At 46.8% G+C, this 16,240-nt stretch overlaps 1 protein-coding gene across 3 annotated transcripts; it reads right to left on the reverse strand.

The window, feature by feature from the left end:
* Nucleotides 1-450: 450 nt before the first annotated feature.
* Nucleotides 451-13,297, reverse strand: SMIM20 (small integral membrane protein 20). 3 transcript variants are annotated; one of them, XM_084890740.1, is made up of 3 exons: nucleotides 13,073-13,297; nucleotides 2,231-2,287; nucleotides 451-1,272 (listed from the first exon to the last, which is right to left on the reverse strand). In XM_084890740.1, the coding sequence occupies exons 1-3, from the start codon at nucleotides 13,179-13,181 to the stop codon at nucleotides 1,235-1,237; spliced, it is 204 nt and encodes a 67-aa protein (XP_084746866.1). In that variant the 5' UTR covers nucleotides 13,182-13,297; the 3' UTR covers nucleotides 451-1,234. The 3 variants fall into 3 exon arrangements, with proteins under 3 accessions (XP_084746866.1, XP_084746864.1, XP_084746865.1); XM_084890738.1 differs by having other exon boundaries at nucleotides 451-1,241; nucleotides 13,073-13,291; XM_084890739.1 differs by lacking the exon at nucleotides 2,231-2,287 and having other exon boundaries at nucleotides 451-1,241; nucleotides 13,073-13,291.
* Between the last annotated feature and the right edge of the window lie 2,943 nt (nucleotides 13,298-16,240).

Genomic DNA, 16,240 nt, shown 5'->3' on the forward strand with positions numbered 1-16,240 from the left:
TTTGATTGATCTCTTCCTACCTTCCCTCTGAGGTTCGACAGTCTGTTCCATGCTTCTATGTCTCTGGATCTATTTTGTTCATTAGATTCCGCATATGAGTGAGATCATGAGATACTTTATCTTTCTCTGTAATTCTCTCCAGGTCCATCCATGCAATCCTATTTCTTTTTGACAGTAATTACAGAATCCAGCCAGTTGTCTGTTAAGTAAACTCCCAGTTCACAATAATAAAATTATGTCATCAGGCAGCTCATCTAAAGAGGGGCTACAATAATGTGCAAGGCACTCTGGGAAATCTACAACTGGAAAAGATGTGTCTTTTCAAAAGCACCATATAATCTAGTAGAGGACAGACTGAGCATAGAGAGAGAAGTGAGTATTCTCATACTCACTTCATAGCACCTGGTAGAGAATCGCATTCAGTGAGTATTTATCTCAACACATTTGCTATTTGCCTTTAAAATTTTTACTTGTATACAAACTGACAAACACCGCACACTCAAATGTCTAGTCAAATATAATCTGAGTCAAATAGCACTTCATTGGCATAATTTAGTGCATTTATAAGAAAGGATTTACAAAAGAACCTAGACTGTTGTCAAGTAAAAAGAACTCATTTTAATATGCCCTGTTTCATTTCTATTAATTCAACACCGATTCCTACGATGCATGCATTCCTACTTGGTTTGACTTGATTCCTATGTATTTATTTTCCAACACGCAGCCACCTTCAGCGAGTTAGTTCAGCTGAACTGTTTATTCTTAAAGAGGACAATGAACATTGTCCTTAAAGAGTTTTGTCAACTTTAACATTCTCAGAGAGACCTCTGAGGCTCCTTAGCATGGCGGGTTTTCACTGAAATCTTCTGTTTAAAAGATGGCAAAACAGACCAGGATCCTCCCAGGTCTCCTGGTTGCTTGTATTCATATCACAGCACACGGTTGGGTAAGAAGTAGAGACTGAATAATAAGTAGCTCTCCAAACACAGCTGGGCGAGACGGCTTCATTTGTAGAAAGTAAAGCGAATCACGAAAACCTTCCTAATGGTGTGATTTGTTCCAGGGTTCTCTGGGCTTTAAGAAGGGAAATATTAGTCCTTGTGCACAGTAATGTTTATGGCATTACAGTTTTCCTCTCCAGCCGTCGTTCCACGGGAGGTGATTTATCGCGCTTGCTGCAGAATGGGGAGCATGAAGATGTCTAATTTCATAAGCAGAGCTGGTGACAGCCTTCTCATTTCCTGCCAAATGGATCAGACCACACTTTTAACCCTAGAGGAGGAAACATGAATAAAAACAGGGTAACAGGGTTCGCTTTTAAACTTCCCATCACTTCCCTCAACCCCCAACCAACACAGTGACATCAGAATTGTGTTGTGCAATTGATATGCAGTCTGAGAAGGCGGCAAGCTGCCGGGGCCCTGGAATGCACGGCTGGGAAGCCACCACGGCAGCCACGAGAGACTTTTAAATGGCTCAGAAAAGGCCCCAAACAGGAAGGTATGCATGCCTCTGGCCCAATTAAAAACGAAATAAAAAAGAATGTTGCCGCAGATTACAAGAGTTGGGTTAATAAGCTGGAAACCTCTCATTCTCAGCCAACTTGGATCATCTTAAAGTAACTAACCAGCCAGCCACAAAGGGAACTGTTGAGCTTTTGTACAAAGCAGAATCCCCCGTCAATTAAAACAGCTCACAAGTAAACAGTATTTTCCCAGGAGGGTAGTGTTTAAATAGGTGCTTGGCAAATAAGGCTGCGAAACAGCTATTCTCCCTCCATATTTCATTGGACATGTTATGTTTTTACGCCTACTTATCCAAGGTTAACGAGGAGGGTGCAAACTTGCAGAAAATATTCTGGAGGAAAATACTAAAATGAAATCTGGAGGAGGCACCTAGGAGGCAGCAACTGTTGTGAAATAAGCAGCAAGTCACAATACAGCGTCTAATTCAGGGGTCTTCAAACTATGGCCCGCGGGAGAAGTCTGATCCGGCCCGCCAGGTTTTTTGGGCAGTGAGCGCAGCCAAGGTGTTACAGTAGGAATTAGTAGTTCATATAGTCCGGCCCTCCAGCTTGTGAGGGACCGTGATCTGGCCCCCACTTTAAAAAGTTTGAGGACCCCTGGTCTAATTGAAAAGATTTCTCCCATTGCAAAGCCAACACACACACACACACACACACACACACACAGCAGTACAACTGAGACTCTGTTTTGATTTTTAAGTTTACCTGGTGGCTGCACATCTTCTTGAACAATACCAGCCCGGTTTATAGCTTGTTCCTTCTCTGAGAAACACAACAGAAAAATTACTTTTTAGTAAGAAGGGGAGACAGTAGTGGTGAAAAGACTTGTGTTTACATGGGACGACGGGACAACTAGAAACCACTTTGTAGAGTGCTTTTAATTCAGAGATGCCATTACGAAAAGTTTTGATGTTATGGAAGAACAGACCCTATAGCAGAAAGCCTGGGTATTTTCAGGAAAAGCAAGCAAGCCATATTTCAAGAGAAAAGCTCCCAACTAACATCTTTTCTCTGTGTGCTCAGCATTTTTGGACAGGCAACAAAACAACCGAAAAAACAATTCTGAAAGAACTGGTGGGCGGGATGTTATGAGGGGAAGGCTGCTGAATGGAAGGAACGAGTACAATTAACAGAAAACGATGTAGTTTATGTGTCTAAAATGTACTCCACTGAAGGAGTAGGCCCAGAGCTAAATATGCTATGTTTTTGATAGGAAATAGAGCAGAAAATTAATCTTTGGGTGGGTGGCTTCGGTTTGGGTAATTGAAGCTTCCCTAATTGATTGCAGGTGCTGTGCCAATTAGAAAGTGCGTGTTCGCTACAGCGGCTTGGCGGAGCTCTTTGGAGGTGTCCAACAGGCTGGGGCCAAGAGAAATTGGGCGTTTTATATCTGAGGGCTTCAAGCACCCTGACACATCTTTCTAAGTGGCTTAGAATAAACCCAAGGTCTGTGAAGACAAAGACTTATTATTCTAAGTATCGCGAAAAACAAATGGTGGCTTTTCAGGGGAAAGGCTTGGAGCCAGAGGATGTTTACTACTAAATTACAGTAATTAAATGTTGTAATCAGACCTCCGTTGTAATCAGGCTGACATGTGTTTCTTTAAATCCACATTTAGCTCTTAGTTAATATTAGGCCGTTTTCTTCATTCTGGCCTCTGAGTTCTCATGAAGTTACACAAGCATGAAGGGACAAGAAGCAGGGTTCTGCCCAGGCCAATACTCATTGGATTTGCTTCTCCGGCGATGTGGCAGAAAGTCGATCCTAAGTGACCCGCCTGATAGTTTTATCAATGCCAAGTTTTGCTGCGACAAATAAAAAAAAACAAAAAACTGGGAACTAGGGATGACGTGGATCTCGACATCCAATTCTAAGAGGGACACAGAGAAGACAGAGCATAATGAAGCCCATGACAGACAATGGCCGGCTGTGGTCTCACTGGGCCTCTGGGAAGATTAGCAGGTGAACGGCAACCAAGACCCTCTGGACTGAGATGTGCCAAAGGCTTCTTCCACTTGGAGGGGATGATGATGGAGCCTCTAAGACAGGGGTGGGGAACGTCTGGCTTGAGGGCCTATAAGGCCTCCGAAATCATTTGATCTGGCCCTGCCAAGGCATGAAGGGTGAGTTAATTAAATGTTTGACCGAATATAGCAGGCTAAGTTTTAAGTTGATAATTTTGTATGGCCGGAGAATGATGTTATAAATATCCAAATGGCCCCTGACAGAGAAAAGGTTCCCCACCCCTGCTCTAAGGCCTAAGTCTTTTACTATAACTCAACAGGTGGTCTCATTTCCTAAGATGTTCAAGTCCTAAAAGACTGGGCCCTACCGGTCCCGTGTCAACGTGGACGTCTCAAAGTCTGGATGTCCCTCAAACGTGCTCTTAGGAAATGCTAGTGAGTAAAAGACTATCCTGTCCTTGATTGTGCCAGGAACAAAAAGATTTAATTTTCACACTAGCCCAGTGGTTCTCAACCTTTCTAATGCCTCGACCCTTTAATACAGTTCCTCATGTTGTGGTGACCCCAACCATAAAATTATTTTTGTTGCTACTTCATAACTGTAATTTTGCTACTGTTAATGAACTGTAATATAAATATCTGTGTTTTCCGGTGGTCTTAGGCTCTACAGCAGCGGTTCTCAACCTGTGGGTCGAGACAAACAAATGGTAGCGACCCACAAGTTGAGAACCGCTACTATAGAGCCTAAGACCACCGGAAAACAAAATATTTACATTACAATTCATAACAGTAGCAAAATTAGTTATGAAGTAGCAACAAAAATAATTTTATGGTTGTGGTCACCACAACATGAGGAACTGTATTAAAGGGTCGAGGCATTAGAAAGGTTGAGAACCACTGCCCTAGCCGGTTTGTCTCAGTGGCTTGAGGACCAACGGATCCTGGGTTTGATTTCGGTCAAGGGCATGTACTTGGTTGCAGGCTCCTCCCCAGCCCGGATCCTGGTTGGGGCTCCTGCAGGAGGCAACCAATTGATGTGCTTCTCTCACATCAATGTTTCTCTCTGTCTTTCCCTCTCTCTTCCACTCTCCCTAAAAACCAGTGGAAAAATATCCTCAAGTGAGGAGTAACAAAAACAAACAAACAAAAAAGATATATTTTTCCACACCTAAAAGGTCCATTCTCTAGTATTATGGAAGAGGAAAGTGAGTTTTTTAAAAAACTGATTGCCAGAAAGCAACCTCGCCATACAGGTGTAAGGAAATGAGACATCCTGGTATATGGAACACATTCTCTGAGAGGCAGGTACTGCAGAGCCAGAGCAGCGGGCGAAATGCCAACCATCCCAGGAAGTTGACTTTTGAGGCAAGGACAGAATGCCTAACTGTGTCTAAGCTCTTATAATGCGATGGAGAACCGAGTAAAGAGAAAGGAATCCCTGTCCTCACACATTCTTGCTAATTGCTAATGAGGTTGGAGAGGCTGAGGATTTAATTTAAATAGACCATAATCACTTTATAATCCTTGTCCTTATGCAACCACCTCTCTCACTCTCTCTCTCTCTTTTTTTTAACCGGCTTGGACAGGCAATTTAAACCAATTTGCTGAACCAGTTCCTAACAACTGATAACCGGAATTAGCAGCCTATCTACATCCCTGGTTCTTCAACCCATTAATGTTTTATAAATACTTTTAAGGCCAGAGCAGTCTTATATAAATTCACGACATGACACAAAGACACTGTTTGTGAATGCAGAATGCGCTAAAGGAAAACAGACTGGTCCCTCAGGATTTAGCAAGTACATCTTGATGAGGCTGACAGTTAGGTTTCTATTGTGTTATCATTAGAGAAATAGCAGGTGTCTATAAACCTCAGGAAAAGGGCAATGCAGAAGTTAGGGGTTTTAATGATGGGAACAGATCCGGATAAGCTCATGACTGACTTTTCAGCAATGAGTGTGTGCTTTAGCAGGAGCGAAATGATTAAAACGCAAATATGTGATCCTGGGCCTGGGGCTCTGCAATGCCGGCAGGAAAAGGCCCCGTTCCAGAGTCTCAGCAAGCCCGACTCTGCCCCCTGGTGTTAAGGCAGAGGTTTGATTTGTAGTTTTAATTGAGGATCCTTATCTCTGGACATAGGGCAGAGGTGAGTTAATAAGCTGGTAATGCATGCAGACCAGGAGGTTTCTGTATGGTAGTGAAAGAGATCACCTAATAATTTTTAAGTCTTTGAAAATGAAAACATATCCCTCTATTGAATGCCCATATTGTCCAGGTGTAGACTATGACTCAGGACCTCCCAACCCCATCTCCTCCTGCCAATAAACAGTTAAAATAAAAACAACGCACAACCTAAGTAATAACAGGACAAATGGCAACATTTGGTTGTAGGCTTAATATTAGATAATAGCATTGTATCGATATTAAATTACCTGGATTGGCTAACTGTATTGTGATTATGTAAGAGAACGTCGTCCTTGTTCGTAGGAAATAGATGCTTATGTTTAGGAATGAGAACTCACATCTTTAACTTACTCTCAAATGGTTCAGCAAAACAATAGTAATAATTCTAATCAGATATAAGTATATATATATATATATACTTATATATATATGCATATATGTCTCTATGTATATATATGTATAGATTTGTTATATTTTACATATGGGGGAGAAAGCAAATGTAGCAAAATGTTAACTTATGCTCTGGCCAGCGGGCTAGATAGGTTTGAAGCATGGGCCTGTACACCAAAAGGTTGTGTGCTTGATTCCCAGTCATGTTACATACCTATCGTATAGGTTGTGAGTTCAATCCCTGGTAGGGGATGTTTCTCTCTCAGATCAATGTTTCTCTATCTCCCTCTCCCTTTCTCTTTAAAAATCAATGAAAAAGGCTGAAACTGGTTTGGCTCAGTGGATAGAGCGTTGGCCTACAGACCGAAAGATCCCAGGTTCGATTCCGGTCAAGGGCATGTTGCAGGCACATCCCCAGTAGAGGGTGTGCAGGAGGCAGCTGATCAATGCTTCTCTCTCATCGATGTTTCTAACTCTCTATCCTTCTCTCTTCCTATCTGTAAAAAAATCAATAAAATATATTTAAAAAAAAAAAAATGAAAAGAAAATCCACGAGTGAGGATTAAAAAAAAAAAATGTAACTGGTAAATCTAGGTGAAGGATAGACAGGGATTTATTGCACAATTCTTAGGTCTTTTCTGCCATTTTTTCCTTCTTCTTCTTCTTCTTTTTTTTTTTTTTTTTAATAACAAATGCACAACTGCAAAACAAGTGGAAAGCAGTCCAACAACACTGTGACTGTCCCATGATGATTACTTCAAAGTAGCTTTTTTCAAATAGCAAATATAAATTTTAAAAACGACTATCCCAGGCTCCCATCTGCTGCGGTTGCCTGGACACGTTCATCATCCAGATGTACACGGGCGATCCAGAACCAGATGGGCACTGGCGGCGAGTGTGAGCGGGAGCCCGCAGCCGAGGGGACCAAATGGCCACCAGAAGCACCAGCTCCTCCCAACCCCATAAACACCTCTGCGTCCTCATCAGAGTCCAGCGAATCCCGAGAGCTCTGGAATGCTGGTTAGAGAATGAGACTTGTCTGCCTGGGCATCTTACTGGACTCCACGGTGGAAGGAATAAAAAGCAATGCTAAGCAGCTAGCATGTGATGGGGAAAATGCCCTTCCGGTATGATCTGCACACCAAGTGATTCCGTGTAACCGTTTTCGGACTCTGTACAATATACTGCTGGTGGGGAGCAGCAAGTTGCAGCAAACACAACAGAGAGGTAGGAGAACTGAGGTTCTCGTGGCTCTTACGTGTAACCCACACCCTGCTGTTAAACACTCCTTGCCATGAGGTGAGAAGCGCAGCAGGAAGCAGCAGACAAGGCTGGGGAGTTAGGGTCGTGTCAGGAATATGCTATGTGACCTTGGACAAGTCCCTTAAATGAGAGGACAAGGAGCACAGGGTCTCTGGCCAAGCTATGCTTTTATGCTTCTGCGGATCTAGTACATTTTAGGACGAGCAGGACCGCAGCAGAGGACCCGATTCTGTCTCATTTCACAGGCTGGCCTAAAATGCCACAGACGGGTTGTCCGAAAGGCCACATTCAGAATCCCCGTCTAGTTCTGCTATACGAAGACAGATTGGGCTTCAAGTTGCAGCACCTGACCTCGTCCCTGAACATGGGCTCTTCAGACAAGCCTCGCTTTGCCAACGGGATGAAAGCTAAAAGGCACATCTGGGATTCCCTCAGAAGCACAATGGTCTCCATACGTCTTGTCTGGGATCACTGGCCATGAAGGCCAACTGCATCATCCCAGCGCTCTCTTCAGTACCGACGTCGCACGTGCAGAACCGACCTGTGGACGTGAAATCCCACGAGGCAGTCCTGTGGCAGACTTGCCTGACTGTAACATGGAAGCTCTCCCTGGCTTGATTTTACCTCTTTTCTGCTGCCCTGTGGCTTACTCCGGCAGAGGCCCTGGAACCTCCCTGACCCCGCACTCCCCACACCCGAGCCGGCCAGCATCTGTCAGGCCAGCCCAGCCCAGCTGACTGGCCCAGCCCACATGGCCTCGGCCCCTCCCTTCCCACCGCTGGCAGCTCTCAAGGACTGGGTGTCTGTCTGCCCTTCCGAGAGCCGTGGGTTTCTCCTAGGTCTGCCCAGAATCGTGAGGAATAAAACCGTATGAGGGACAGTCAGAGAGGAAGGCCTAACAGGAGAGGCTAAGAGCAGTGGCTGAAAGGCCGGAGCAAGAGAGCAAAACCAAGAGGACTGGCGGAGCGGGCAGTCACAGGAGCCCAGACAAGAGGGTTCCAAGGAAGCAGTGCCTGGCTGGTGTCTGTGCCTCCCACTGACCGAGGACCCGACCTCCTGTATTACAGAGGACAGAAGTCATCACCTGAAAGTGCCCACAGCTTCCCAACCCCAACCCTAGTGTAGCTGCGTCCATGCCGGCCTTTCCTCTGAGCTCTCGGAAGAGTCCTGCCTTCCGCCCAAGGCTCTCTCCTCCGTCTGCTCTCACAGTCCCAGGCCCCTCCCACTCCATGGCTTGTCTTCTCTCTCCGGCATCTTGCTTGGTCCAGAGACTCTCTTGGCTCTCCCTTCCCTCCCAGACAAAACTAAAACACAACTCTGCCCTGGACCTGCTGCAAATACACTTTGTCATTCTCCTCCCCGTACAGCCAAGCACCTTTAGTCAACTTAGTACACTATTTACTCTACAATCCACTGCAATCTGCTTTCTGCCCACTACCAGACCACCTAAAGCAATCTTAGAAAATGGCCAATGGCCTTTACCTTTTTAAAAAAATAAAGACTATTTTCACTTATCTTCCTGTCTCCAAAGAGCCTGACCCTGCTGACCACACCTCCTTTTGTGAACAGCTGTCTTCATGGGACTTGTGACTACAGCCTCTCCTGGTTTAAATGCTCTCGCTCTGGGGCACCCCTGCCTGGTCCCCTGTGAGGGTCCCCTACTCCTGACAGCTTGTTCTTCAGTGTCCACCAGCATTCTGGTCCTCGGCCAGCTTGTCCCTCTCAATCTCTGAACGCTGCCTGGGAGCCCTTACCTCAGCGACTCTGACCCCATCCACTGCTGACGACACTGCATGTCTAGCTTCTGCTGGGACCCAGGACCTCAGCTCCAGACTGACACCTCCCTCTGCCTCTAGGAAATCTCCAAGAGCACATCCTGACACCTAAAACTCAACACACCCCAAATGCAACTGGCTCGTCCTCACCCCCAAAACTGATTCCTTCTTGGGTTCCTTACTAAATGACCCGCACCACTATCTCCTCAGAGGCTGGAGCCAGGAAGCTGGGTGCCATTCTCCTTCCTCTCCCTCCCTTTCCCTGTGGCTACTCAGTCACAGATCCATGCAGCCTTTCCTTCTTAACTACAGTTCCCCAGATCAGTCCTCCTCCCAGTCCTAGAGCCACCGCTCTGGTGCAGGCTCCAGTCACCTCCCCTGCTCTCCTGTGCCCACGGCCTCCCTGTGCCTGGCCTTCCCGCCTCCAGCCCCGGCCCTTCTAGCCCTCCCTCACATTACAGAGCAACGCCTACAAAGAGTGAATCTCATCACCTCATTCTCCTGATTCAAATGCTTCAGTGATCCTCCCCTGGCTGACTCTGAGGACGGCAGAGGGTTACTGAAGTATTGTAGTCAAGCAAAGTGATCAAATTCAAAGAACAAATGGATGACAACAGCCACAGCAGAAGACCTGGTTCTCTATACTTTCTGACAAACAAGAACGAATTTTTCCAGTTACAAAGTCTCACCAAAGGAATATTAAGATGCATTTCAGAATGAAGAAAACTGAAACTCGAAAGGACCGAGACGCAAGAAGGCCTGGTGCCTACAGCATGTGGGTGAAGAGAAATGATCAGCGACTGTAGACACACTGTGATTTAGGGAGTATCAAGCACATGGTAGGACCGAGGTTATCCATAAGACTAGGATGGGGCTCAAGCGTGCTAACGTCTTTGTATATTTTATAAGCTGGTAAAGATATTGACTAACTTTAAACAATAATCATAAAGTAATACAAACAAAATGTGAAACTTTCAAACTACATAGTACAGGAGAGAAAAAAATAAAACTTTAAGGCACAAAAGGAGAAAAAAAAGGAAATAACGAGTTGGAATAGAAAACATAAAATAAGATGGGAAAAATAAAAAGTAAATACAATCGAAAACATAATGAAAATGAATTCAATGCAACAGTTAAAGAGATAATCAGATTGGATTACAAATACAGTTTAGCCCTGGCTGGTGTTGCTCAGTGGTTAAGCTTCAGTCCACACACCAAAGGATCTCAGGTTCAGTTTCCGGTCAAGGGCACCTTAACTCAGACAGCCACAGATTCTAGAGTATCCCTTTCAGACTGCTGTTGGGACACATGGCACAAACCCACACCTTGGCCATCTGCTCTGGACCGGGATTTCTCAGCCTTGCCACCATGCACACCTGAGGCTGGGTGATGGTGAGCATCTGTCCCGCGCACTGCAGAGAGTTCAGCGGCAGCCCTGGCCTCTGTCGAGAGCCAGTAGCACACTCACCCCACCCCACTCCACCCCCAGTTCTGACAAGCAACATGTCTTTAGATAGAACAAAACTTCCCCTGGGGGGGACACAGTCATCCCCAGTTAAAGACCACTGCTCTAGTCTTCAAAAATGCACCCCTATGTTCATAGGGGCACAATTCACCATAGCTAAGATTTGGAAACAGCCTAAGTGCCCATCAGCAGATGAATGAATTAAAAAACTGTGCTACATCAGCCGAAGCCAGTTTGGCTCAGTGGATAGAGCGTTGGCTTGCGGACTGAAGGGTTCCGGGTTCGATTCTGGTTAAGGGCCATACCTTGGTTTCGGGCACATCCCCAGTAGGGGGTGTGCAAGAGGCAGCTGATCGATGATTCTCTCTCATCGATGTTTCTAACTCTCTATCCCCCTCTCTTCCTCTCTGTAAAAAAATCAATAAAATATATTAAAACAAACAAATGTTAAAATATGTACACAGATAATAATTTAATAAATATATATATATATTAAAAAATAATAAAAACAAACAAACAAACTGGTACATCAAATACTATGCTTCAGTAAAAAAGGAGTTCTTGCCATTTGCAACAGCATGGATGGAACTGGAGAGCATTATGCTAATTGAAATAAGGCAGTCAGAGAAAAGATAAATATCACATGATCTCACTCATTTATGGAATATAATGAACAACATAAACTGATGAACAAAAACAGATCCAGAGACAGAGAAACATCAAACATTAAGCCTTAGAGGGAAGGCAGGGAAGGATGGGGTGAGGGGGAGAGATCAACCAAAGGACTTGAATGCCTGCATATAAGCCTAACCAATGAACACAGACATCAGGGAAGGGAGGGCATGAGTTGGGGGGAGAGGGGGATGAGGGGATAAGGACACATATGTAATACCTTAATCAATAAAGAAATTAAAAAAAACAAAACCCTGAAACTTTTCTAGTGGGATCCAAAGCAGACGCCCTTGTCCCATGTTCAATTCTAGAGGCTGTAATAAAGCAGCCTGTGACTCGGATCCAATAAGGAAGGATGATGGAAATAGACTACGTACCCTGGGCTTCAGGCAGACCTACACTCCTCCCCTCCCCCACCTCTTCCAGGCAGGTATCTAGGCTGGAAGGCAGAAGGCAGAGGCCATTTTAATCTTGGCTGATGAATAGAAGCTACATGGGCATTTAAATGTGTATTTAAAATGCTCTGCCTCCATAAACCAAAGGTTGTAGCATTTGTAACGGGCAGAGCATTTACACGGAGCTTTTGCCTTCAAATCGCCAAGCTATCAGCTTCTGCTAATATTCTCGAGGGGCACGGTTGGCCCTCTTCCATCTCCGAGATGATTCAGGTTTCCTGGAGAACAAAATGAGCCTCTAATGCCCAATATTTTTTCTCTGACAGATGGTTTCAGATGTATCAAAGTGCTAATCCTTGCTGAGGTATAGGTCTCCAGGAAGGAGAGTTTGGCTTTTAGTATGATAGGACTTGAATGATTAAGGAGGAAAATTACTCCCAGGATATTCGCCATTGTCATGTGAGCAACCCGCTTCAAATGAAGACGGCAGAATCTGGGGGAAAAAAAGATTTGAGGAAAGAGAGGAAAAACTAAAAAATCCAGGTTAGCAGTTTAGGTTTGAAACATTTCCGTCCAAAGACATCTCTGGGAGTGGAAATGAAGTTGCCAATAAAATCATCTTCAAGCTCAGGGAGATTAGGGTTCAATCTATCTCTTCCTCACCCCCCCCCCTCCCCCCAACATCATCATTTCAGCCACAGAGTGTGCAAGCTCTGAAGACAGAGGGGCCTGGCTCTGAATATCTGCCTTGCCACTTGCTAGCTGTGTGACCTTGGGCATATTATACGACCTTTCCGAGCCTCAGTTTCCCCACCTGTATGACATCATATAATATCTACCTCAAAATGAGATTAAAGCCAAAACCGGTTTGGCTCAGTGGATAGAGCGTGGGTCTGCGGACTGAAAGGTCCCGGGTTCAATTCCCGTCAAGGGCATGTACCTTGGTTGCGGGCACATCCCCAGTGGGGTGTGAGCAAGAGGCAGCTGATCAATGATTCTCATCGATGTTTCTAGCTCTCTATCCCTCTCTCTTCCTCTCTGTAAAAAATCAATAAAATATATATATATTTTTAAATGAGGTTAAAACTTAATGATCCAATGTATGCCTAACCTGACACATGCCAAGCATTCAGTTAATGCTGTCAGCATAAACTAGTCTTTAGTGTCTACCTACTAGGTGCAGGCTCCTTTCATGCCCACCTCTGAGTCTGGGGGGGAGGGGGTTGGTAAAGGTTTTAGATACCAGAGGAATAGTTATTTAATGCTCAGGACCCGAGAGATTGGGTCATTCACCTAAGGTCACAAAGCTGCGCACAGCAGAATTCAGGCCCAGGCCGGCCTGACGCGGGAGCCGGGATCTGCCCGCGTCCCCACGTGGAGGCGGCGGGACCGGGAGTTCCTGGGGCGAGGTCACCACACCGGGTCAGAGGTCACTCACTGTATTCCTCCAGCCGCATGAGGGGCCGGAAGTAGATGGGGTAGAAGGCGGCGCCGACCAGGGAGATGAAGCCGCCGAAAATGAGCGCGGTCCGAAGGTTCCGGGACATGGCGCCCGCAGGGACCTGCCCCGACCCCGACCGGCTCCAAACCCCGCACCTCGGAGTCCCGCTCGCGCCGCCGGGTCCTGACCCGGTGCGGAAGAGGCGGAGCCGCTTTCGCTTCCGGGCCTGGGGGCGGAGCCAGGAGGCGGGCGGGGCGGGTCCAGGGTGGGCGGGGTCAGAGGCGCGCTCTGGGGGTGGGGCTTGGTAGGGGCGGGGCCTCGGGCCAGCGCTCCCAGGTTTCAGAGTGGAGTTGGATTCATTGCTCTCCCTTAGGCTGTTCTGCTCCCGGCCTTGCCCCTCCCTCGGCCTGGCTCCCACCTCAGCCGCCCCACCCACCACTCTTTAGACCTCCTCTGCCCCAGCCTCCTTTGCCAAGCACGCGTTCCTGTCCCTCCCGAGTTGATTTGATTTTAGCAACTGTCTACAAACTGTGCTCTTTGTGGCTCCCTCACTCAATCCTCATATTAGTCGGCCCATTTCACCGGTGAGGGAACCACGATTTGGCTGCCTGGCTTTGGACAAGTCTCTTGGCCTCCCTGAGGGTGGTTTGAGGGGATTAGAGACAAAGGGGCAAATCGCCTGCCCCAGCATGGCCTGTAGATGGATTCTGAACCCTGAGCCACAGGAGCTTCTGGACCAAGACTATCCTGGGAGGCGTGTTGTCTCAACATCCATGCTCTAAGAAGACTTTTAATGACTCAGCTTTTCCATCCCTCCTGTCTCCCTGTTCCCTTTACCAATGAGGATGAGGAGTAAATGGGCATCAGCACAGGGCAGTGAGCCCGTGGCGAGTCCCACAGATGGGACCTTGGGGCTCTGCCTCATTGCCTGGGGTGGGAGGCGACTGAGGACAGCCATCTGCTTTCTCTTTCTGTGATGGCCATCCTCCATCCTTCTGGGTGGGCTGTGCCTGCCTATGACCTGCCCAGGGATATGCTGGGCAGCTGAGACTAAGATTCCTCAGGCCAGACCGTCACGCAGTCTTTTACAGCTAAGAATGATACCTGCAGCTGGGAGCTGGGGAGCCGAGAGGCTATTTATCTTGACCCCAGCAGCATTATTTAGTCCAGGGAAGATCTATGGTCTTTCAGAAACGGCGTGCCGTCAGAGCCCAGGTTCCTCTTTCTTTGTAGTTTTGTCATTGAATCAAGCTCCTCTCTACGTCTGTGGTTCCAGAAGAATATAAATCAGGTGTTTGATCTGTCAGCAGATTTATGAACTATCAGCCGTGCCCCCAAACACCAGGCAAAGTGCTGCAGGGGACACGGAGATGAGTAAGAGGTGACCCTTGCTCTCCAGGAACTTGCCATGTGGACGGAGAGACGGGACATTATACATAAAAAGAAAACTAATGACCCGGTGTTGCGGGTGAGTGATATGGTCCTGCGGGCTACAGAGGTTCGGAGGAGGAAGACGGATGGCTGTGTGACCAGGCAGCCGATTCTCAGGCGTTTGCAGGAGCTTGTTAGGGTGAGGACAGAAGACTTCATAGCAAAGAGGGAATGAAGTGATGCGTGCTTTATATCACGTGATATGAAAATCCCTGTAGTGCATATTTGTCACTTTAGCAGCATCCACTTCACTCCCAGTTAATAATACCCTGAAATGCCGAAACCGGTTTAGCTCAGTGGATAGAGCGTTGGCCTGCGGACTGAAAGGTCCGGGGTTCGATTCCGGTCAGGGGCACGTACCTTGGTTGCGGGCGCATCCCTGGTGGGGGGTGTGCAGAAGGCAGCTGATCGATGACTCTCTCTCATTGATGTTTCTAACTTTCTATCTCTCTCCCTTCCTCTCTGTACAAAATCAATAAAATATATATATTTTAAAAAAATAGTACCCTGAAATATCTTTTGGCAAATCACTCCTCTCCCATTCTCAATCCATGAAGTAAGCTGGAGCTTCTCTCCCCACTCAAACCCTTATTTTCCCTCAGCTCCAAGAGTAAGCATTTAACCACACCTGACTAAGCTCCCTCCCCAGAGGGGTTGATCCTCCAATAGAGCTGCAACTTCCTACCCACATGATCCATGTTAGCCAACCATAGTCTGTCCCAGCTGCTGGGAAGCTGACTTTGAACTTGAGATGACTAGACGGGAGCTGCTGGGGACCACCATTTAGAGACTGAGAATGAGGACAATGCATCAGAGGGAGGCCCGAGAGACAGAGAGAAATCAGATGCTGGCGTTACATTTGAACCCCTGAAGCCCGCTGTGCCTGAAGTGGGACCTATCCCTGACCTTCTCAGTAGCACAAAGCCCTTCCTTCCCTGGAGCCAGTTGGGATTTCTGTCTTTGAAAAACAGAAGGAGTCCCAGATGAAATCACCATGGGAGGGATTTCATTTGCTTAACATCTCCCTGAGCAGCGAGGCAAGGATTGCCCTGTTTTATAGAGCATCCGTGCCATTTGTATAAGCTTATTAGCTTCATCACACCAAAAACAGCACTTGCTTGCTACCAAATGTAAGGTCCCAGAGTGCTCCCTGTTTCTGAGAACACACTGACCTGTAAATTAAATCAGCAAAGTCTTACAGTGGGCCTACTCAGGGCCAAGCACTGAACTCGTTGGCAGGGAACACCAAAAGGAAGCAGTCAGCATTGGTGTATTCACCCAAGTTCACTGAGGCAGGAACAATGTGCCGGCACTTTTCAGGTGCTGGTGGAGGCAGCAGTGATTTAACAGGGGAGTCCGCCATCCTCATGGTGTCCACGGCCTGGTGAAGGAATGAGATGTGACAACACATAGTCATTGCTGTTTGGCCTCTGAGCCTTCCCTCCTAATAGCTCCTGATGCCTCTCATCATGGCATTCTTGGTTGGACTGTGTATCTAGGGACCCTGTACACTCCTATCAATCCCAATACCAGGGTGTAGAACACTTCCCTGTGCCAGTCACCACCACAGGCTTACCCATGCAGTACTCTCCAGCCGCCGTGAATAGGTGTCTCCACTTGCAGAGGGGGAAGCTGGGCATAGCAAGAATGGCTAGCTCAAGATCACGCAGCTAGTAAGTGGCAGATCTGGGATTCAAGTCCAGCTGTTTTATCTCCGGAGACCTGCTCTCGCCA

The sequence above is a fragment of the Pipistrellus hanaki genome (assembly GCF_964339955.1).
Source record: "Pipistrellus hanaki genome assembly, chromosome: 1".
In the NCBI taxonomy this organism is placed as follows: domain Eukaryota; kingdom Metazoa; phylum Chordata; class Mammalia; order Chiroptera; family Vespertilionidae; genus Pipistrellus; species Pipistrellus hanaki.

Coding starts and splice junctions, on each gene's coding strand:
- SMIM20 (XM_084890738.1), bottom strand. CDS start 13,181: ATGTCCCGGAACCTTCGGACCGCGCTCATTTTCGGCGGCTTCATCTCC. Junction 2,288..13,072: donor CATGCGGCTGGAGGAATACA/GTGAGTGACCTC, acceptor TGTGTTTCTCAG/AGAAGGAACAAGCTATAAAC. Junction 1,242..2,230: donor AGAAGATGTGCAGCCACCAG/GTAAACTTAAAA, acceptor TCCATTTGGCAG/GAAATGAGAAGGCTGTCACC.